This window comes from Thamnophis elegans, chromosome Z (genome assembly GCF_009769535.1).
Source record: "Thamnophis elegans isolate rThaEle1 chromosome Z, rThaEle1.pri, whole genome shotgun sequence".
Classification (NCBI taxonomy): domain Eukaryota; kingdom Metazoa; phylum Chordata; class Lepidosauria; order Squamata; family Colubridae; genus Thamnophis; species Thamnophis elegans.
Genome location: NC_045558.1, coordinates 127081409 through 127106052, shown reverse-complemented (window position 1 = coordinate 127106052; position 24644 = coordinate 127081409). Strand labels below are relative to the sequence as shown.

General features: G+C 39.7%; 4 protein-coding genes across 4 annotated transcripts; all 4 read right to left on the bottom strand.

Annotated features, from left to right (window-relative positions):
- Window positions 1-6195: 6195 nt before the first annotated feature.
- On the bottom strand, window positions 6196-7110 carry LOC116522902 (olfactory receptor 4N2-like). Its single transcript, XM_032238004.1, has one exon. It carries the CDS (start codon window positions 7108-7110, stop codon window positions 6196-6198), a length of 915 nt encoding a protein of 304 aa, XP_032093895.1.
- Window positions 7111-11059: 3949 nt separating this feature from the next.
- LOC116522804 (olfactory receptor 4N2-like) lies at window positions 11060-11974 on the bottom strand. The gene has a single exon (XM_032237840.1). It carries the CDS (start codon window positions 11972-11974, stop codon window positions 11060-11062), a length of 915 nt encoding a protein of 304 aa, XP_032093731.1.
- A 3969-nt stretch (window positions 11975-15943) lies between these two features.
- Window positions 15944-16858, bottom strand: LOC116522889 (olfactory receptor 4N2-like). The gene has a single exon (XM_032237982.1). It carries the CDS (start codon window positions 16856-16858, stop codon window positions 15944-15946), a length of 915 nt encoding a protein of 304 aa, XP_032093873.1.
- Window positions 16859-21806: 4948 nt separating this feature from the next.
- LOC116521696 (olfactory receptor 4N5-like) lies at window positions 21807-22736 on the bottom strand. The gene has a single exon (XM_032236355.1). It carries the CDS (start codon window positions 22734-22736, stop codon window positions 21807-21809), a length of 930 nt encoding a protein of 309 aa, XP_032092246.1.
- Between the last annotated feature and the right edge of the window lie 1908 nt (window positions 22737-24644).

Genomic DNA, 24644 nt, shown 5'->3' with positions numbered 1-24644 from the left:
TAGGACAAGCTGAACATATTGATAGACAATAGAAATACACCGAAGGGAGGAGTAGAGCGAAAGAAGAAAGAGGGGTAGAGAGGGTGGGAGAGAGGATTGGAGGCAGGAGGAGAAGGAAGGGAGGGAAAGTAGTGGGAGAGAGGAGTGATAGAGGGGGAGGGGAAGTAGGAAATAGAGGGGAATGTTGGAAGGAAGAATGAAAGTTGGAGGGGGGTGAAAGAGGGTGTATGGTGGGTCAAGGTGGTATATTGGATTTGTATCTTGGGGGGTATTGTCTATAAAAGGGAGGGCTATGTTTATTATTCAATGTTATATGCCCCGGTTATGCACAGTATACATGTGATTGTATGGAATGAATTGGAAATAAACATATTTAAAAAAAAACTGGTCAGTCCTAGAAGAGATCAACCCTGACTGCTCTTTAGAAGGCCAGATCCTGAAGAGGAAACTCAAATACTTTGGGCACCTAAGGAGAAGGAAGGACTCACTGGAGAAGAGCCTAATGCTAGGAAAGATAGAGGGCAAAAGAAGAAGGAGACGACAGAGAATGAGGTGGCTGGATGGAGTCACCAAAGCTGTCAGCGTGAGCTTAAATGGACTTCAGAGGATGCTAGAGGACAGGAAGGCCTGGAGGAACATTGTCCATGAGGTTGTGATGGGTCGGACATAGCTTTGCAACTAGCAGCAACAATAACTCATAATGTGAATTAGAGCAATCTTTTAAATGCAAATTTGTCTATCAAAAAACAGCAGCAGACATGGATATAGAAAATGGAATGAAATATCAGCAAATAAAATTGCTGTTAAAAGTAGTAACACATCAAACCTTACCTTAGTTCAGATGTTGCTCCTGACTACGTTTTCACTTTGCTTGTTTCTTACAGTGCAATCTCTAGTAGGAATTATATTATGGTTGTTAGTTGACCATCTCTGTTAAATTTATGGTTGGCTAGCTATCCTGGGTAGTAATCATCCATCAGACCAAACATAGAAAATGCCCCTTCAAAGTTGGAAGTCTCTTTCCTTGCATCCTCCTTCCCTCCCTCCCAATCTGAGAATCAGGTTTGAAGTGGAACTGGAGAAAAAAGAACTAGGGAGCAAACATGGAATTTGGAGTGATTTTTGATATTAGAATTAACTGGGTCTAAGTGTACATTCTTAAAGAAATTCAGATATAGCTCCTAACTGCCTGCTTTAGCCCCTGTTTTCTCCCATCAAATGCATCTATTTCCATAAAACAAACTTTCTGAACTCAGACCTAATTATATGTTTCAACGTGATGATAGCAGAAGCACTAGAAATATCTAGGTTTCTATCAATTTAATCACAAGGAGAGAGACAAGACATTGAATAATAATAACCCTGTTTTACAAATAGCAAAGCACTTGCCTGTTTATTTGTTTTCTCCTGAATTTGGAGATAGAAAAGTATTAGCCCTAGTATTAGTGCCTAGTATTAGTGCTAACCATATGCAGGTTCTATGAGATGTTTTCTGGGCATTGCATTTCTGTCTCGTATAAAATCTACGTCTATTTAAAAGGTTGAAAAAAGTGAATGTTCCAAGATGAATTTAAATATTCAGTGGTAGCTTCATAAACCAATCCATTCTTCAGTGATGGGAGAAAAGAGAAATACAGGATAGAAAGTAATAAAGAACAGATGGACCACAATAATAAAGAACAGATGGACCACAATAATAAAGAACAGATGGACCACTGATGGGGACTGTTTGAAGGAAATGAATTCAGCCCCGAAAGCTGTCTTCCTACTCCTAGGTCAACCTTTTGCTCACATTTCTTCCTAGGGTTAGGAATTGTGGGTGGGATGGGCACTTGGATGCATTTGGGGAAGAGAAGAAGGAAGAGGATGGTAAGACGGTCATTTACCACTTTTGTTCTAAGTATTGAGTAAGTATTCATCTCCACAAGTATATTACTTCTCCTTTGAGCAAGCCTGAAGATTGGGGGTGTCCCTGGATAAACTGGGCCCTTGTGCACAATTCCTTCTGCTGGCCTCCAAGGACCTAATTAAAAGTTCACTCCAGGCAAACTTTTTTTGAGAAGCAATTTTGCATTAAGTTTATTCATTAGAGAGGATTTTCCCAAGCAGTTATTCTGCAGGTGTCTTGAACCACAAAGCCCACCTTTTTATGGTAGGTCAGTGTTTCCCAAACTTTTGACATATGTGTACCCCTTCTATAATTTTCGTAATGCTGAGTACCCCTCATAAAAAACATATGCTTTAATAAAAATCAAAATATTTTTATTTTTTATTTTTTTGGTACATACGCAAAATAAATGAAAGTTATATTATAAAGAACATTTATTTGATTCAATGAGAAGGATGAAATTATTTATCTTGAGATGACAGATCATCATAATTTGGTTCTGTGGGCGCAGATAAGCACGGTGCAGTGGATATTCCCATGTGATCCCCAGCAAACTCCTGTGCAACACGTACCCCCACCAAACTCTTCCCGTACCCCTGGGGGTATGCATACCACACTTTGGGAAACACTGTGGTAGGTTGATGGGAATTATAGTGCAATCAATAAAGAGGGTGCTGGCTTCACAAAGTCTATTTCCATTTAGTGTTCTGTTTCTCAAAACAGTCCCCAAGAATTTTAACTTACTTACTTACTTACTTTCTTACTGATGCCCCGTCTTCTAGAGAAAGCCAAGCAATCTTTATCTCTTGAACAGTTTCATGCATCCCGCCACTCATTTTATGATCTAAGAGCTATGGGTTTCAGTAGTTAGAATGCAACATTGCAGGCTACTTTTGCTGATTGCCAGGCACCAGCAGTTTGGCAGTTCGAATCTCACCAGACTCAAGGTTCACTCAGCTTTCCATCCTTCTGAGGTGGATAAAATGAGGATCCGGATTGTTGGGGGCAATAGGCTGGCTCTGAAAACCGCTTAAAGAGGGCTGCAAAAGCACTCTGAAGTGGTATATAATTCTAAGTGCTATTGGTATCTTAGCACTGGCCAATGTTCATTTCCCATTTTTCTTTCTCCACACCAAAAAGGTATATCATAAAGCAAGACTGAAGGAGAGAAGGGGATAGGATAGAGGAGGCTTCTGTGGGGCAAGCCTGTGGGAGAGAAGGGGATAGGTGAGGAAAGAACTTCTGTAGGGCAAGCCTGAGAGACAGAAGGGGGAGCACTACATAAAGAAAGCAAAACAGCTTTTGCTGAAGGAGGTGAACAAGGGAAACTTCTTGAAAACAATGAGATTGAAAGCAAGATATCGAAAGGAAACAATTGACCATCTAGTTTCTAACTGAAAAAAAGTAGCCAATTTATTGTCAATACCTGTAGGACATCGAAAGAAAGGCAGATACAAAGCTAGCGTGGAACTGGTTGAGATCAGGGGTGTTGAAGAAAGAAACTGAAGGCTTCATTTTGGCTGCTAAATAACAAGTCCTGCAAACAACCCTGTTTCCCTGAAAATAAGACAGGGCCTTGTTTTATTTTGCCCCACAAAATATGGCCTTGGGCTTATTATAGGGGGAGGGCTTATTATTTTCTGGGGCAGATGAGAAGCAAGGTGCACCTTTTACCTTTTACTGCTCTGTCACGTTCCTCACCATTGTGTTCAGGGAAGCCACTGGTAAAAAAAAAAATCCTTCTCGCGAGTTCAGTCAAACTTCTTGAAGCTGCCAGAAAGTTTTTTTTTACCAGGTGCTTCCCTGGACACAATTGCGAGGAACGCGACAGACCTGGAAAGGTAAGAGGCGCGCCTCACAGCCCAACACTGCCCACATTGCCCCAATGGTAAAGGCAACCTGCCTGGTTCCCTTCCCCACCGTCCCTTTAGCAAGGGGGGGCAGGTGGGGGGGAAGCGAGACGCGCTTCTCCTAATTGACGGTCTTTCAAAATAGTCACAATGATGAGAAGGTTCACAGGAAGAATGATGACGGTCTTTCAAAATAGTCACAATGATGAGAAGGTTCACAGGAAGAATGATGACGGTCTTTCAAAATAGTCACAATGATGAGAAGGTTCACAGGAAGAATGATGATGTAGAAGATCAAGAGGAAGATACAGAATAAGACTTGAAGTTCCCTGGTCTCAACTCGTGAGGTTTTTGTTACAAGGAGCTATAATAATGGATGAAAGGGCAAGGAACGCAGAAGAGCTGTCAGTCTCTGATAGCGTTAGGACGCGGGTTTCGCTTCTCCTCCCCACCTGCCACCCATCACTAAAGGGACCACAGGGAAGGAAATCAGGCAGGCTGCCTTTACCATTGGGGCGAGGTGGGCAGTGTTGGGCCGCGAGGCGCGCCACTTACCTTTTCAGGTCTGTTGCATTCCTCGCCTTTAATCCAGTGAAGCACCTTGTAAAAGAACCTTGCGAGTTGAACTCATGAGGTTTTTTTTTTACAAGGGGATTCATTGGACAAAAGGGCGAGAAACGCAACGGACCTGGAAAGGTAAGAGGCGCACCTCGCTTCTCCCCCCCCACCTGCCACACTCGCTAAAGGGGAAGGGAACCAGGCAGACAGCCCTTACCACTGGGGTGAGGTGGGTAGTGTTTTTTACGCGAGAAGGAACAGGCAGTAGGAGGTGATCGCATTGCTGACCTGCCACTCTTTTTGTGGTGGGATCTTCTTGCATGGGAAGGAAATGTGTGTGGGGGGTGGAAGCACTTTGCTTTGCCTGCCGCTGTTTTTGAGGTGGGCACTCTTTCTGCCCTGCAAGCTGTACTGGCGCGCATGCACGCCCCATCAGCAACCCCCTCGCTTTTGGTGCAGTTTTCCTCCTTCCCCGGGTGCTAGAGTCTTTCTAGGGCCTTGGGGAGGACGAAAATAGCCCCCCTTACTTCTTTGGATGCCCTCTGGTGGCCTCTAAAGCTTCCCTGAAGGCTCCAGAGGGTGAAAAATGGCCTCAAAAGAAGGCTGAAGTCAGCTGTCCAGTGTGCACATGTGTGCTGGCCAGCTGACAGGGCAGCACCTCGCGTGCCCTAACAAATGGGTCCGCATGCCACAGGCTCACCATCATGGGTCTATATACAACAGATGCTACTTTAACAGCTTTTAGGTCCTTAGTTAGGACTTCACTTGCTAAATTTTTACCAGTCCCACAGTGTGAATAGAACTGAACATTAGCATCACCACCACCAATATTAATAACTTGGTTAATGCTTTCATGGGAGATTCAACAAGAATTCTAAGATGCATACTGGAAAATGGTTAAGGCTACACAAAGAAGGCAATAATAAACCATGTCTATCTTGCTTTCAAGAAGAATTACAAGAATAATATATGGTCTCCAGAAATGGGTTTTGACCTGGGCGGCTCCCCAATATGTGAACTTTAATTTCCATAATTGTCTAGCCAACACAGTAATTATTGAGAATGGTGGCAACCAAAGTCCTGAGAATTGTTCAGGTTGGGAAATTATTATACTAGATTTATGGCAATCAATACATGACCCAGTCATCCAAAATTGGTTTTCTGCTTATTGATGAGCCTCAAAATTATGAAGAGCATATGTTTACCTATGGTGTTACCCTCATGTACCATATATATCACAGTATAAGACACACTTTTTTCCCTCAAAAAAGAGGATGAAAATCTGGGTGCATTTTATACACTGAATACAGCATTTTTGCCCCCCCAAAACCAACCCCCTTTGCAAAAATGGCCATGCATAGCCCTTAGGAGGTTTTCAGAGTGCTCCTGGGGGCTGGGGAGAGCAAGAAATGAGTGAAAAATGGGCAGTTCTTTTTTCATTTTTGCCCCCCAGCCCCAGGGGCACTCTATAAGCTGCCTAAAGGCTATGCATGCCCTTTTTTGTTTAGAAGAAATGGACCTGTTTTTGTGAAAAATGGGGCATTTTTGGGAGGTCTGCAGAGTGCAAAAACTTTTTTTTAAATTTGCCTCTTTAAAATCTTGGTGGATCTTATAGTCTGTGCGTCTTATACTCTGAAAAATATGGTATATGTTTAAAATAATCTGGTATGAGAAACCAACATATCTAAAAAAATAAATGATTGTTCATAACAACAGATTTTATTATTAGATAAAGAAGGATTTGACTTTTATTTATTAAAAATATAGAATTACTTATCAATGTTCGATAGATGAACTTTTGACAGTCACACTATAGAAACTTTCTGTACTATATTGTAAGTCCAGTACAATGAAACTGAACAATGTGCCAATAAAAATAAACTTCTTTGACTTCTCCCACTAGATGTTGCGGTTCTTCAACAGTCTCCACATGGCAACTTTGATTTCTTTATTCCTCAGGGTGTAAATCATGGGGTTCATCAAAGGGAAAACCACAGTGTGGAGAAATCCCACCATTTTGTCAAAGGGAAAGTCACGGAAGGGGTGACAGTAGAGGTAAATGGCTGGTCCAAACATGATGAAAATGATGATGATGTGAGTGATGCAAGTAGAAGATGCTTTGGTCTTCCCTTGGCTGGCACCTGTCCTCACTTTGACCAGCAGTGCCCCATAGGAAATGAGAAGGAGGACGAAGCATCCAATAATTACAAGGCCACTGTTGATAAACATAGCAAATTCTAGATTGTAGGTGTTGGTGCAAGCCAACCTGATTATTTGGGTGACATCACAGAATAAATTCTTCAGTTTATTGGGACCACAGAAAGGGAGTGGGAGGATGATAATGACCTGAATTATGGAATGTGTGAATCCTCCAGCCCATGCAGTCACCACTAAAGCCCAGCACGCTGGTTTGGTGATTATAGTAACATAATGTAATGGGTGGCAGATAGCAACATACCGATCAACTGCCATGGAAATAAGGAGATAGATCTCAGCTCCACCTAGAAAGTGGATGAAAAAAAGCTGTGTCAGGCAACCTTTGAATGAGATAGTTTGGCATCCAGAGAAGAAGTTGACTATCATCTTTGGAGGGGTGACACAGCTGTAGCAAATGTCCATGAAAGCCAGGTTGCCCAAGAAGAAAAACATGGGAGCTCCCAATTGGCGGTCTTTCAAAATAGTCACAATGATGAGAAGGTTCGCAGGAAGAATGATGACATAGAAGATCAAGAGGAGGATACACAATAACACTTGAAGTTCCCTGGTCTCTGATAACCCCTCAAGAACAAACTCGGTGTGGTTGCCTGAATCCATCCGTTTTGTGTTTTCCTATAGTGGAATAGTGATGGGAATCTTAAATGGGAGGAAATTTGTAACAAAGCCCTTTTATTGTCTTTGTTTTTTTTAAACTAGTACTGAATAAAAATTAACCAAAATTATTAATTTCTATCAAACCTAAAGTATTGACCACAATATAAATACAATGGTGATAGGGACAATTAATATAGTTATAATTGTGAGTACAACTGTTATTATATTATTACAGAGGTTAAAACAGAAAGGGAGGCAGTGTAGAACGGAGAATTACAAAGGCTACACATGTGTGCCAATAGAGTTATGCAAGGCTATATAACTATTTTGCATATTGTTGTGTTTCTTTTGTTTTTTTCTTTTTTTGTTGTGTTTTTCCCTGTTTTTAAAGGTAAAAATGTTTATCAAAAACTATTTTTTTTAAAAAAATAGACTATCAAACAACAGCAGCCGACATGGATATGGAAAATGGAATAATATCGGAAAATAAAATTGCTGTTAAAAGTAGTAACACGTCAAACCTTACCTTAGTTCAGATGTTGCCTCTGTCCACTTTTTTAACTTTGCTTGCTTCCCACAATGCAACCTCTGGTAGAGACTTTATTGTGGTTTTTAGTTAGCCATCTGATAAATTTGTGGTTGTTTAGCTTCCCCTGATCATCTTATCATCTGTGGTTGAGATGGCCAAGGATGCTTTATCAGACCCTGTTTTCTCCCATTAAATGCATCTATTTCCAAAAAAAAAAACTTTCTGAACTCAGACCTAATTATATGTTTCAACGTGATGATAGCAGAAGCACTAGAAATATCTAGGTTTCTATCAATTTAGTCACAAGGAGAGAGACAAGACATTGAATAATAATAACCCTGTTTTTCAAATATCAAAGCACTTGATTGTTTATTTGTTTGAATTTGGAGATAGAAAATTATCAGCCCAGTGCTAAGCATGTGCAGGTTCTATGAGATGTTTTTCAGGTAGTGCATTTCTGTCTCATTTAAAATCTATGTCCATTTAAAAAGTTTAAAAAAGTGAATGTCCCAAGATAAATTTGAATATTCAGTGATAGCTTCAAGAAACCAACCCATTCTTCAATGATGGGAGAAGAAAAAAACACAGGAAAATAAAATAATAAAGAACAGATGGAACACAATTGGGGACTGTTTATAGGAAGTGAATTCAGCCTCTGAAGCTCTCGTCCTACTCCTAGGTCAACCTTTTGCTCACATTTCTTCCTAGGGTTAGGAATTGTGGGTGGGATGGGCACTTGGATGCATTTGGGGAAGAGAAGAAGGAAGAGGATGGTAAGACGGTCATTTACCACTTTTGTTCTAAGTATTGAGTAAGTATTCATCTCCACAAGTATATTACTTCTTTGAGCAAGCCTGAAGATTGGGGGTGTCCCTGGATAAACTGGGCCCTTGTGCACAATTCCTTCTGCTGGCCTCCAAGGACCTAATTAAAAGTTCACTCCAGGCAAACTTTTTTTGAGAAGCAATTTTGCATTAAGTTTATTCATTAGATTGGATTTTTCCAAGCAATTATTCTGCAGGTGTCTTGAATCACAAAGCCCATCTCTTTATGTAATGGTAGGATGATGGAAATTATAGTCCACCCAATAAAGAGGGTGCCTGCTTCACAAAGTCTATTTGCATTTAGCGTTCTGTTTCTCAAAACAGTCCCCAAGAATTTTTACTTACTTACTTACTTACTTACTTACTTACTTACTTACTTACTTACTTAATGATGCTCGTCTTCCAGAGAAAGCCAAGCAATCTTTATCTCTTGAACAGTTTCATGGATTCCCTCCCCCCTAATTTTATGATCTAAGAGCCATGGGGTTCAGTGATTAGAATGCAGTATTGTAGGCTACTTTTGCTGATTAATGGGCGCCAGCAGTTTTGTTCACTAAACATGATGAAAATGATGAAGATGTGAGTGATGCAAGTAGAAGATGCTTTGGTCTTTCTTGCCTGGCACCTGTCCTCACTTTGACCAGCAGTGCCCCATAGGAAATGAGAAGGATGACGAAGCATCCAGCAGTTGTAAGTCCACTGTTGATAAACATAGCAAATTGTAGATTGTAGGTGTTGGTGCAAGCCAACCTGATTATTTGGGTGACATCACAGAAGAAATTCTTCAGTTTATTTGGACCACAGAAAGGGAGTGGGAGGATGATAATGGCCTGAATTATGAAATGTGTGAATCCTCCAGCCCATGCAGCCACCACCAAAGCCCTGCACACAGGTTTGGTGATTATAGTAACATAATGTCATGGGTGGCAGATAACCACATACCAATCAACTGCCATGGAAATAAGGAGATGAATCTCAGCTGCACCTAGAAAATGGATATCCTACAGCACGCATGACATCACTATTGTAGAAAATAAAAACGTTTATTGATATTGGAATACCAGGTGATGCACGGATTGAAGAGAAAAAGCTGGAAAAAGTAATAAAATATTGCAATCTGCAAATTGAAGTTAAGCAATTGTGGAGGAAGAAGTCAATGGTTGTACCAATAGTAGCAACACCCAAGGGTTGCCGAGATACATTGAAATTTTGAACTTATTAGACCTGAATACTGGCATTAGTCATGCTGGCCACATGACCACGGAGACATCTTCGGACAGCACTGGCTCTTCGGCTTTGAAATGGAGATGAGCACCACCCCCTAGAGTCTGGAATGACTGGCACAGACGTGCGAGGGGAATGTTTACCTTATACTGACTTTGCAAAAAAGCACCCTACTCAGAACTGTTTATATCCAGTAGATGCTACCTTAACAGCTCTTAGGTCCTTAGTTGGGATTTCAACTGTTAAGTTTTTATCAGTCCCACACTGTGATAGAACTAAACATTAACACCCACCCACTCACCAATAATAATAACCTGGTTAATGCTTTGATGGGAGATTCAACAAGAATTCTAGGATGTATACTGGAAAATTATAAAAACTACCCAAATAAGGCAATAATAAACCACTTCTATGTTCTTTTCAAGAAGAATTACAAGAATCACATCCAGTCTCCAAAAATGGTTTTTGAGCTATGCCACTCCCTAGTATGTGAACTTTAATTTCCATAATTGTCTAGCCAACATGGTGATTGTTGAGAATGGAGAAACAACCAATGTCCTGAGAATTGTTCAGGTTGGGAAATTATTATACTAGATTTATGGCAATCAATACATGACTCAGTCATCAAAAATTGGTTTTCTGCTTATTGGTGAGCCTCAAAATTATGAAGAGCATACGTTTACCTATGGTGTTGCCCTCATGTACCATATATATCACAGTATAAGACACACTTTTTTCCCTCAAAAAAGAGGATGAAAATCTGGGTGCATTTTATACACTGAATACAGCATTTTTGCCCACCCCAAAACCAACCCCCTATGCAAAAATGGCCATGCATAGCCCTTAGGAGGTTTTCAGAGTGCTCCTGGGGGCTGGGGAGAGCAAGAAATGAGTGAAAAATGGGCAGTTCTTTTTTCATTTTTGCCCCCCAGCCCCCAGGGGCACTCTATAAGCTGCCTAAAGGCTATGCATGCCCTTTTTTGTTTAGAAGAAATGGACCTGTTTTTGTGAAAAATGGGGCATTTTTGGGAGGTCTGCAGAGGGCAAAAACTTTTTTTAAAATTTGCCTCTTTAAAATCTTGGTGGATCTTATAGTCCGTGCGTCTTATACTCTGAAAAATATGGTATATGTTTAAAATAATCTGGTATGAGAAACATATCTAAAAAAATAAATGCTTGTTCATATCAACAGATTTTATTATTAGATAAAGAAGGATTTGACTTTTATTTATTAAAAATATAGAATTACTTATCAATGTTCGATAGATGAACTTTTGACAATAACACTATAGAAACTTTCTGTACTATATTGTAAGTCCAGTACAATGAAACTGAACAATGTGCCAATAAAAATAAACTTCTTTGACTTCTCCCACTAGATGTTGCGGTTCTTCAACAGTCTCCACATGGCAACTTTGACTTCTTTATTCCTCAGGGTGTAAATCATGGGGTTCATCAAAGGGAAAACCACAACGTGGAAAAAGCCCACCATTTTGTCAAAGGGAAAGTCACAGAAGGGGTGACAGTAGAGGTAAATGGCTGGACCAAACATGATGAAAACGATGATGATGTGAGTGATGCAAGTAGAAGATGCTTTGGTCTTCCCTTGGCTGGCACCTGTCCTCACTTTGACCAGCAGTGCCCCATAGGAAATGAGAAGGAGGATGAAGCATCCAGCAGTTGCAAGTCCACTGTTGATAAACATAGCAAATTCTAGATTGTAGGTGTTGGTGCAAGCCAACCTGATTATTTGGGTGACATCACAGAATAAATTCTTCAGTTTATTGGGACCACAGAAAGGGAGTGGGAGGATGATAATGACCTGAATTATGGAATGTGTGAATCCTCCAGCCCATGCAGTCACCACTAAAGCCCAGCACGCTGGTTTGGTGATTATAGTAACATAATGTAATGGGTGGCAGATAGCCACATACCGATCAAATGCCATGGAAATAAGGAGATTGATCTCAGCTCCACCTAGAAAGTGGATGAAAAAAAGCTGTGTCAGGCAACCTTTGAATGAGATAGTTTGGCATCCAGAGAAGAAGTTGACTATCATCTTTGGAGGGGTGACACAGCTGTAGCAAATGTCCATGAAAGCCAGGTTGCCCAAGAAGAAAAACATGGGAGCTCCCAATTGGCGGTCTTTCAAAATAGTCACAATGATGAGAAGGTTCGCAGGAAGAATGATGACGTAGAAGATCAAGAGGAGGATACACAATAACACTTGCAGTTCCCTGGTCTCTGATAACCCCTCAAGAACAAACTCCGTGTGGTTGCCTGAATCCATCCGTTTTGCGTTTTCCTATAGTGGAATAGTGATGGGAATCTTAAATGGGAGGAAATTTGTAACAAAGCCCTTTTATTGTCTTTGTTTTTTTTTAAACTAGTACTGAATAAAAATTAACCAAAATTATTAATTTCTATCAAACTTAAAGTATTGACCACAATATAAATACAATGGTGATAGGGACGATTAATATAGTTATAATTGTGAGTACAACTGTTATTATATTATTACAGAGGTTAAAACAGAAAGGGAGGCAGTGTAGAACGGAGAATTACAAAGGCTACACATGTGTGCCAATAGAGTTATGCAAGGCTATATAACTATTTTGCATATTGTTGTGTTTCTCTTGTTTTTTTCTTTTTTTGTTGTGTTTTTTCCCTGTTTTTAAAGGTAAAAATGTTTATCAAAAACTATTTTTTTAAAAAAAAAATAGACTATCAAACAACAGCAGCCGACATGGATATGGAAAATGGAATAATATCGGAAAATAAAATTGCTGTTAAAAGTAGTAACACGTCAAACCTTACCTTAGTTCAGATGTTGCCTCTGTCCACTTTTTTAACTTTGCTTGCTTCCTATAATGCAACCTCTGGTAGAGACTTTATTGTGGTTGTTAGTTAGCCATCTGATAAATTTGTGGTTGTTTAGCTTCCCCTGATCATCTTATCATCTGTGGGTGAGATGGCCAAGGATGCTTTCTCAGACCCTGTTTTCTCCCATTAAATGCATCTATTTCCAAAAAAAAAAACCTTTCTGAACTCACACCTAATTATATGTTTCAACGTGATGATAGCAGAAGCACTAGAAATATCTAGGTTTCTATCAATTTAGTCACAAGGAGAGAGACAAGACATTGAATAATAATAATCCTTTTTTTCAAATAGCAAAGCACTTGATTGTTTATTTGTTTGAATTTGGAGATAGAAAAGTATGAGCCCAGTGCTAAGCATGTGCAGGTTCTATGAGATGTTTTTTAGGTAGTGCACTTCTGTCTCATTTAAAATCTATGTCCATTTAAAAAGTTGAAAAAAGTGAATGTTCCAAGATGAATTTGAATATTCAGTGGTAGCTTCAAGAAACCAACCCATTCTTCAATGATGGGAGAAGAAAAAAACACAGGAAAATAAAATAATAAAGAACAGATGGAACACAATTGGGGACTGTTTATAGGAAGTGAATTCAGCCTCTGAAGCTCTTGTCCTACTCCTAGGTCAACCTTTTGCTCACATTTCTTCCTAGGGTTAGGAATTGTGGGTGGGATGGGCACTTGGATGCATTTGGGGAAGAGAAGAAAGAAGAGGATGGTAAGACGGTCATTTACCACTTTTGTTCTAAGTATTGAGTAAGTATTCATCTCCACAAGTATATTACTTCTCCTTTGAGCAAGCCTGAAGATTGGGGGTGTCCCTGGATAAACTGGGCCCTTGTGCACAATTCCTTCTGCTGGCCTCCAAGGACCTAATTAAAAGTTCACTCCAGGCAAACTTTTTTTGAGAAGCAATTTTGCATTAAGTTTATTCATTAGAGAGGATTTTTCCAAGCAATTATTCTGCAGGTGTCTTGAATCACAAAGCCCATCTCTTTACGTAATGGTAGGATGATGGGAATTATAGTCCACCCAATAAAGAGGGTGCTGGCTTCACAAAGTCTATTTCCATTTAGTGTTCTGTTTCTCAAAACAGTCCCCAAGAATTTTTACTTACTTACTTACTTACTTACTTACTTACTTACTTACTTACTTACTTACTTAATGATGCCCGTCTTCCAGAGAAAGCCAAGCAATCTTTATCTCTTGAACAGTTTCATGGATTCCCCCCCCCCAATTTTATGATCTAAGAGCCATGGGGTTCAGTGATTAGAATGCAGTATTATAGGCTACTTTTGCTGATTAATGGGCGCCAGCAGTTTTGTTCACTAAACATGATGAAAATGATGAATATGTGAGTGATGCAAGTAGAAGATGCTTTGGTCTTTCTTGCCTGACACCTGTCCTCACTTTGACCAGCAGTGCGCCATAGGAAATGAGAAGGATGATGAAGCATCCAGCAGTTGTAAGTCCACTGTTGATAAACATAGCAAATTCTAGATTGTAGGTGTTGGTGCAAGCCAACCTGATTATTTGGGTGACATCACAGAAGAAATTCTTCAGTTTATTAGGACCACAGAAAGGGAGTGGGAGGATGATAATGGCCTGAATTATGGAATGTGTGAATCCTCCAGCCCATGCAGCCACCACCAAAGCCCTGCACGCAGGTTTGGTGATTATAGTAACATAATGTAATGGGTGGCAGATAACCACATACCAATCAACTGTCAGGGAAATAAGGAGATGGATCTCAGCTGCATCTAGAAAATGGATATCCTACAGCACGCATGACATCACTATTGTAGAAAATAAAAATGTTTATTGATATTGGAATACCAGGTGATGCATGGATTGAAGAGAAACAGCTGGAAAAAGTAATAAAATATTGCAATCTGCAAATTGAAGTTAAGCCATTATGGAGGAAGAAGTCAATGGTTGTACCAATAGTATCAACACCCAAAGGGTTGCCGAGATACATTGAAATTTTGAACTTATTAGACCTGAATACTGGCATTAGTCATGCCGTCCACATGACTACGGAGACATCTTCCGACAGCACTGGCTCTTCGGCTTTGAAATGGAGATGAGCACCACCCCCTAGAGTCTGGAATGACTGGCACACACGTGCGACGGGAATCTTTACCTTATACTGACTTTGCAAAAAAGCACCCTACTCAGAACTTTCTATATCCAGTAGATGCTACCTTAACAGCTCTTAGGTCCTTAGTTGGGATTTCAACTGTTAAGTTTTTATCAGTCCCACACTGTGATAGAACTAAACATTAACACCCACCCACTCACCAATAATAATAACCTGGTTAATGCTTTGATGGGAGATTCAACAAGAATTCTAGGATGTATACTGGAAAATTATAAAAACTACCCAAATAAGGCAATAATAAACCACTTCTATGTTCTTTTCAAGAAGAATTACAAGAATCACATCCAGTCTCCAAAAATGGTTTTTGAGCTATGCCACTCCCTAGTATGTGAACTTTAATTTCCATAATTGTCTAGCCAACATGGTGATTGTTGAGAATGGAGAAACAACCAATGTCCTGAGAATTGTTCAGGTTGGGAAATTATTATACTAGATTTATGGCAATCAATACATGACTCAGTCATCGAAAATTGGTTTTCTTCTTATTGGTGAGCCTCAAAATTATGAAGAGCATATGTTTACCTATGGTATTGCCCTCATGTACCATATTTATCACAGTATAAGACACACTTTTTTCTCTCAGAAAAGAGGATGAAAATCTGGGTGCATTTTATACACTGAATACAGCATTTTTGCCCCTCCCCCAAAAAACCAACCCCCTTTGCAAAAACGGCCATGCATAGCTTTTAGGAGGCTTTCAGAGTGCTCCTGGGGGCTGGGGAGAGCAGGAAATGAGTGAAAAATGGGCAGTTCTTTTTTCATTTTTGCCCCCCAGCCCCCAGGGGCACTCTATAAGCTGCCTAAAGGCTATGCATGCCCTTTTTTGTTTAGAAGAAATGGGCCTGTTTTTGGGAAAAATGGGGCATTTTTGGGAGGTCTGCAGAGTGCAAAAACTTTTTTTAAAATTTGCCTCTTTAAAATCTTGGTGGATCTTATAGTCCGTGCGTCTTATACTCTGAAAAATATGGTATATGTTTAAAATAATCTGGTATGAGAAACCAACATATCTTAAAAAAAAAATGATTGTTCATATCAACAGATTTTATTATTAGATAAAGAAGGATTTGACTTTTATTTATTAAAAATATAGAATTACTTATCAATGTTTGATAGATGAACTTTTGACAGTCACACTATAGAAACTTTCTGTACTATATTGTAAGTCCAGTACAATGAAACTGAACAATGTGCCAATAAAAATAAACTTCTTTGACTTCTCCCACTAGATGTTGCGGTTCTTCAACAGTCTCCACATGGCAACTTTGATTTCTTTATTCCTCAGGGTGTAAATCATGGGGTTCATCAAAGGGAAAACCACAGTGTGGAGAAATCCCACCATTTTGTCAAAGGGAAAGTCACAGAAGGGGTGACAGTAGAGGTAAATGGCTGGACCAAACATGATGAAAACGATGATGATGTGAGTGATGCAAGTAGAAGATGCTTTGGTCTTCCCTTGGCTGGCACCTGTCCTCACTTTGACCAGCAGTGCCCCATAGGAAATGAGAAGGAGGATGAAGCATCCAGCAGTTGCAAGTCCACTGTTGATAAACATAGCAAATTCTAGATTGTAGGTGTTGGTGCAAGCCAACCTGATTATTTGGGTGACATCACAGAATAAATTCTTCAGTTTATTGGGACCACAGAAAGGGAGTGGGAGGATGATAATGACCTGAATTATGGAATGTGTGAATCCTCCAGCCCATGCAGTCACCACTAAAGCCCAGCACGCTGGTTTGGTGATTATAGTAACATAATGTAATGGGTGGCAGATAGCCACATACCGATCAAATGCCATGGAAATAAGGAGATTGATCTCAGCTCCACCTAGAAAGTGGATGAAAAAAAGCTGTGTCAGGCAACCTTTGAATGAGATAGTTTGGCATCCAGAGAAGAAGTTGACTATCATCTTTGGAGGGGTGACACAGCTGTAGCAAATGTCCATGAAAGCCAGGTTGCCCAAGAAGAAAAACATGGGAGCTCCCAATTGGCGGTCTTTCAAAATAGTCACAATGATGAGAAGGTTCGCAGGAAGAATGATGACGTAGAAGATCAAGAGGAGGATACACAATAACACTTGCAGTTCCCTGGTCTCTGCTAACCCCTCAAGAACAAACTCCTTGTGGTTTCCTGAATCCATCCGTTTTGCGTTTTCCTATAGTGGAATAGTGATGGGAATCTTAAATGGGAGGAAATTTGTAACAAAGCCCTTTTTTTGTCTTTGTTTTTTTTTAAACTAGTACTGAATAAAAATTAACCAAAATTATTAATTTCTATCAAACTTAAAGTATTGACCACAATATAAATACAATGGTGATAGGGACAATTAATATAGTTATAATTGTGAGTACAACTGTTATTATATTATTACAGAGGTTAAAACAGAAAGGGAGGCAGTGTAGAACGGAGAATTACAAAGGCTACACATGTGTGCCAATAGAGTTATGCAAGGCTATATAACTATTTTGCATATTGTTGTGTTTCTTTTGTTTTTTTCTTTTTTTGTTGTGTTTTTCCCTGTTTTTAAAGGTAAAAATGTTTATCAAAAACTATTTTTTTTAAAAAAATAGACTATCAAACAACAGCAGCCGACATGGATATGGAAAATGGAATAATATCGGAAAATAAAATTGCTGTTAAAAGTAGTAACACGTCAAACCTTACCTTAGTTCAGATGTTGCCTCTGTCCACTTTTTTAACTTTGCTTGCTTCCTATAATGCAACCTCTGGTAGAGACTTTATTGTGGTTGTTAGTTAGCCATCTGATAAATTTGTGGTTGGTTAGCTTCCCCTGATCATCTTATCATCTGTGGTTGAGATGGCCAAGGATGCTTTCTCAGACCCTGTTTTCTCCCATTAAATGCATCTATTTCCCAAAAAAAAAACCTTTCTGAACTCACACCTAATTATATGTTTCAACGTGATGATAGCAGAAGCACTAGAAATATCTAGGTTTCTATCAATTTAGTCACAAGGAGAGAGACAAGACATTGAATAATAATAATCCTTTTTTTCAAATAGCAAAGCACTTGATTGTTTATTTGTTTGAATTTGGAGATAGAAAATTATCAGCCCAGTGCTAAGCATGTGCAGGTTCTATGAGATGTTTTTCAGGTAGTGCATTTCTGTCTCATTTAAAATCTATGTCCATTTAAAAAGTTGAAAAAAGTGAATGTTCCAAGATGAATTTGAATATTCAGTGGTAGCTTCAATAAATCAACCCATTATTCAATGATACGAGAAGAAAGAAACACAGGAAAATAAAATAATAAAGAACAGATGGAACACAATTGGGGACTGTTTATAGGAAGTGAATTCAGCCTCTGAAGCTCTCCTCCTACTCCCGGGTCAACCTTTTGCTCACATTTCTTCCTAGGGTTAGGAATTGTGGGTGGGATGGGCACTTGGATGCTTTTGGGAAAGAGAAGAAAGAAGAGAATAGTAAGTGGATCGTTTATCACTTCTGTTCTAATTATTGAGTAAGTATTCAACTCCACAAGTATATTACTTCTCCTTTGAGCAAGCCTGAAGATTGGGGTGTCCCTGCATAAACTGGGCCCTTGTGCACAATTCCTTCTGCTGGCCTCCAAGGACCTAATTAAAAGTTAACCCCAGGCAAAAAAAATTTGAGAAGCAATTTTGCATTAAGTTTATTCATTAGAGAGGATTTTTCCAAACAGTTATTCTGCAGATGTCTTGAACCACAAAGCCCATCTCTTTATATAATGGTAGGATGATGGGAATTATAGTGCAATCAATAAAGAGGGTGCTGGCTTCACAAAGTTTATTTCCATTTAGTGTTCTGTTTCTGAAAACAGTCCCCAAGAATTTTACCTTACTTATTTACTTAGTTACTTATTTACTTATGTCCCGACTTCCAGAGAAAGCCAAGCAATTTTTATTTCTTGAACTGTTTCATGGATTTTTTGTTTCTAATTTTATGATCTGAGAGTCGTGGTAACACAGTAGTTAGAATGCAGTACTACATACTACCTTTGCTGACTGACAGCTGACAGCAGTTTGGCAGATCGGATCTGACCAGGCTGAAGGCTGACTCAGTGTGGGTAAAATGAGGACCCAAATTGTTGGGGGCAATAGGCTGACTCTGTAAACCACTTAAAGAGGGCTGTAAAGCACTGTGAAGCAGTATATAAATCTAAGTGCTATTGCTGTTGCTATCATAGCACTGGCCAATGTTCAATTCCCATTTTTCTTCCTCCAGACCAAAGAGGTACTGTATATCATAAAGGAAGAAAGGAAGGATTAAGTGGGAGAAGAAAAGGTGGTGATGGAGAGATTATGCATGAAGTAGTTGTGGAAATATCTAGGAGACAAATAGGACATCCTAGTTGCAACTGCTGGCATTCAGCTTGTGCCTAGTCCAGCAAATGATTTCTTGATTCAGGAATAGTAGCCCTTCTTTGTGGAACAGGAGTGAACAACCTGTGTGTCTATAGTTTCCCTTTTGAAGAATTTGGAGCTAGCAATAACACTTAAACTTATATAGCACTCCACAGTGCTTTAAAGTATTCTTGTATGGTTTATAACAGGGGTGTCAAACTCAATTTCATTGAGGGCTCATAAGGGTTGCATTTGACCTCGGAGGCCTGGGGTGGGCCTGGCCATGGTGGGCATGACATGTGACTCATTTGGGGGGCACCTGTGGTGACCAAATGCTAATGTAGGACTTCCCTGAGAGCCTCACTCATCCTCATAATCTCCTTCCTTCCTTCCTTCCCTCCTTTTCCCTTCCATCTTCATTCTCCTTTCTTCTTCCTTTCCCTCATTCTTTCTTTTTCCTTCCTTGCTCTCTTCCCATCTTTCCTTTTCCTTTCCTCTTTCCCCATTGGTTGGATCCACCCTTGGTTTACAACATCAGCATATTGCCCCCCAAAATCTAGATCCTCATTTTATTAATCTTGGAAAAAATGGAAGGCGGACTCAAACCTGAGTTGGTCAGGATCAAACTCCTGACTGTGAGCAGAGTTAGTTGGCAGTATGGCATTCTAACCAATGCATCACCAGTGCTCCTCGTTTAAATTGATTTTGGTTGAAATCATTAAGAAGTTTGCACGCAAGATTAGCAAACCAGATGAATCTATTAGTTGTGGTTGTTTCACGTGGTTTCATTCTTCAGGAGGAATTGTAAATATATTTGACCCAGATATTTATGTTGTCCAGGAAAATGATTTCTACCAGTCAACCTACCAGTCAATCTTAAAATGTAAATGGACCTAGTTAATATATTGATGGGAGATTCAACAAGCAATGCAAAATGTACACTGGAACTTTAATAAAATACCCCCAAAGTAGGCAATAGTTCTATGCTGTTCTCAAGAAGAATTCCATGGATATACCATATAGTTTCCAGAAGTGGAGCTTCACTCAAAGCAGGCTTATTTTATTCAGGAATCAAAGTATTATTTCTATCACTTTTTAATCCCTGGCATTGGAATATAGATATCATAATCTCAATCCTTTGTGCTTTTGGGTCTTTCTGAGTCTGAAGTGTCATTCCTTCATTTGGACTATGCCTTTTCTCATATCTCAGAGCCAAGGTGGCGCAGTGGTTAGGGTGCAGTACTGCAGGCCACTTCAGCTGACTGTGATCTGCAGTTCAGCGGTTCAAATCTCACCAGCTCAAGGTCGACTCAGCCTTCCATCCTTCCGAGGTGGGTGAAATGAGGACCCAGACTGTGGGGGCAAGTTGCTGACTCAATTTGCTTTAAAAAATTTGTAAACCACTTAGAGAGGGCTGAAAGCCCTATTAAGCGGTATAGAAGTCTAATAAATAAATAAGTAAATAAATAAATAAACAAACAAATAAATAAATAATCTTAATGTCCTATTGGAATTACCTATTCACCACCAAGTTATAGAACATGCTGCCCAATTTGCTACCAAGAAGAATTTCGGAGTGGATTATCGTAGTGATTTGGCAATTTATTGCACATTAATTCCCAATTTATTGCCCCACTGTTGTTGTTTTAGTCATTCAATTGTGTCTGACTCTTTATGATTTTATAGGCAAGTGTTCTCCATGCACCCATCGAGCACAGCTTCTTTCAGTTGTTGGATGTTCAGTTTTGTATCGTTTTTGATCTGCGGTGGGATTCACTTAACCTTCCTTACCAGTTTGCAAATGTGAACGCTCGTGCCATCTGCACATGCACAGTGCTGGCACATTACGTTGGGGTGGTGGGTGGAGCCTCCTCTTTCCTTTCCCCTTTTCCTGTTTCGCTAACCATTCCTAGCATCATTTGATTTCTGCAATGAAGTTGCGGGCAGGACATGGCCAAAGTAAAACAAATGTACTCTTATCATTTTGTCTTCTAGTGATGTGTGTCTGATTCAGACTGTCCCACTAAACATGGTGAGTTTAATTTTTCTGTTTTGATACATACCCGTATAAGACGGACCCTTTTCACTCAAAAAAAAAAAAAAAAAGAGGCTGAAAATCTGGGTGCGTCTTATACACTGAATACAGCATTTTTTGCCTCCCCAAACCCCACTCCCTTCACCAAAATGGCCATGCAGAGCCTTCAGGAGGCTTTCAGAGTGCTCCTGGGGGCTGGGAAGGGCACAAATGAGCAAAGAACAGCCAGTTTCTGGCTCAATTTTGCCCCTCCCAGCCCTCAGGAGCATCCTACAAGCCTCCTAAAGGAGGTTTAAAAAAAGGGCCCCTTTTCATGAAAAACAGGCTCTTTTGGGAAAGTCTGCAGAGGGCAAAAACTTTTTTTTTGCCTCTTCAAAATCTTGGTGTGTCTTGTACTCCAGTGCATCTTATACTCCGAAAAATGCGATAGTACCATCTCAGGAAACTAGAATTAATTAGCAAAAAGGCAACACAGTCTATCTTGTAATCATTCAATAAAAGTTTGTACATCTTAACAGTAGCGTATCATTTGTACACAGTTCCACATCTAATTCAATCTTACTATTTTCCATATTCATAATTCTTCTTATCACTCTTTAATCTTTCTGTTAACTGAGAATAAGGAAACATATAAAGCCTTTCAACTCCATTTTTTTTCTTGCTTTCAACTTAAAATCTTCTTGGGAAAAATTTAACAAGCCAATCTTGTTATTTATCGGCTAATTTTAATATTCGTGAGCAGTCTCCGCATGGCAGTTTGGATCTCCTTGTTCCTTAAAGTGTAGATCACAGGGTTCATCAAAGGGAAAACCATAGCATGGAAAAAGGCGACCACTTTGTCCAGTGGGTAGTCTCGAAAAGGGTGGCAGTAGATGTAGATGGCTGGACCAAACATGATGAAGATGATAATGATATGGGTGATGCAGGTAGAGGAGGCTTTGCTTTTACCTATATTGGAGCCCATCCTGAGTTTCATCAGCAGTGCCAAATAGGAGATAAGAAGGAGAATGAAACACACAATGCTTGGTACACCACTGCTAAAAAACATGACAAATTCTAGAGTGTAGATGTTGGCACAAGCTAATCTGATAATCTGGGTGATATCACAAAAGAAGTTATCCAACTCATTGGGACCACAAAATGGAAGTAAAATTATGAAAATGACCTGGATGATGGAATGTATGAACCCTCCAAACCATGACATAACTACCATAGCCCAAGAAATGCCCCTTGTTACCACCATGGCATAATGCAATGGATGGCAGATGGCTACATACCGGTCAAAAGCCATGGCAAAGAGGAGGAACATTTCAGCTCCTCCTAGAAAATGTATGAAAAATATCTGAGTGATACAGCCTAAGTAGGAGATTGTCATGCAACCAAAAAAGATGTTGAGGAGGAGTTTTGGATGCGTGACACAACTGTAAAAGATATCAATCAAGGCCAAGTTGGCCAAGAAGAAAAACATGGGAGATTCCAGAGAGGGATTCTGCAGAATTGTCACAACAATCAGGATATTCCCAGGAAGAATGATAATACAAAAGAGCAGCAGAAGAACACAAAATAATATCCGAAATTCCCAGATTTGTAATAACCCCAGGAGGACAAACTCAGTCACGGGTGAATAAGTTTCATTTTCCATCCTTATACCTGTAAAGGAATACAAATTATAGAGAATCAGTGTTAATAGTTTCCATTTAAACTTTGTGTAATTCCAAATATATCACAGCCATGGATCTAAGAGTCATGGAAACAATGGGGTTTTAATCCCAGTTGATTCTCAGAGTCTGCCTGGTTTTCCTAGGAATCATTCATTAATATTTCCTTAGCAGGAAATTTAATCTGAAATAGTCATTAGCAAGTTGGAGCCTTCCAGATATTATGGATTTCAGTGTCTAATATGACCAACCGGCAAGACTAAATCTGTCTTATAAGACAATTCGATTTCCATTTTCACTCTTATTGGCCACATGGATTGTTAGTTCCCACCTTTATTATTCTATCCTGTTATTGCTACCTGTCAAACCCCAAAGAAATCAAGAGATTACGCAGTTCAAATAAGTATAAAAATTTATTGCAATATTAGGCTCTCTACAAGAATCTGAGCTATTAACTATCAAGGGAAATTAGCGGGAGTTAAGAAAGGCATTCAAAGTGGACTGGGCTTAGCAGGAAGTCATGATACATTTGACCCCTCCCTCCAACCTGGTCATCTCCTACCCTCTTTAGCTGCATTGTTAGACAGAAAAAGTGACTAACAATCATGTGCTGGAGAGCATAATACCAGACCTATCACTAGAAGGCAAAATCATGAAACTTCATGTCAATTACTTACTTTGGCCATGTCATGCCATTCACTGTAGAAAGCAATTATGTTTGGAAGAGTTAATGGTTAAAGGAAAACAGGCTGCCAAGGAACATGGTGGCTGGATACCATCAAAGCTGAGAGTATAAAAGGGTAAAGGTAATGGTTCCCCTCACACATATTCCTGACTCTAGGGCAGTTTTGCTCATCTCCATTTCAAAGCCGAAGAGCCAGCACTGTCCGAAGTTGTCTCCGTGGTCATGTGGCCAGCATGACAAAAAACTGAAGGCACACGGAACGCTGTTACCTTCCCATCAAAGGTGGTCCCTATTTTTCTACTTGCATTTTTACGTGCTTTCAAACTGCTAGGTTGGCAGAAGCTGGGATAAGTAACTGTCAGGAAATTTCTCCTTAGTTTTAGGTTGCTTTTCTTCTTGATTAGTTTCCATCATTGCTTTTTATCCTACCCTCAGGTCGTTTGGAGAATAGCTTGACTCCCTCTTCTTTGTGGCAGCCCCTTGGATATTGGAATACTGCTATCATGTCTCTCCTAGTTCTTCTTTTCATTAATCTAGACATACCCAGTTCCTGCAACCGTTCCTCATATGTTTTATCCTCCAGTCCCCTAATCATTTTTGTTGCTCTTCTCTGCACTCTTTCCAGAGTCTCAATATCCCATAATCTAAACTGCATGCAATATTCTAAGTGTGGTCTTACCAAGGCATCATAAAGTGGCATTAACACGTTAGGTGAACTCCCCAACTTTCTTCTAGGAGCTGCAAGGGAAATACATAATATTCCCTTCTTCTACTCCCAAGTTCTCACTGAGGTACTGTATGTTGAGAGAAGGACAGAGAGCAAGTGATCTGGAGTTACTCAGCAATCTTCCATGGCAAAACCTGGATCTCCAAAATCCTAGTCCCACAACATATCTTACTATACTATAGAGAGGATCTGAGAGTTGTTAAGGGCTCAAAAGAAGAAAAAAGTGATCTAATATCAACTTAAAGATAGGAGGTGGGGAAAAAACACATTTTGTTTGACAAAATAAAGCCTGATCTATTCTATCAAGTGAATCCTTGTCTTCTCCTTTGAACAGCAAGTGGAAAATAGCAATAGCACTTAGACTTATATACTGCTTCACAGTGCTTTTACAACCCTCTCTAAGCGATTTACAGAGTCAGCCTATTGCCCCCAACAATCTGGGCCCTTATTTTACCAACCTCGGAAGGATGGAAGTCTAAG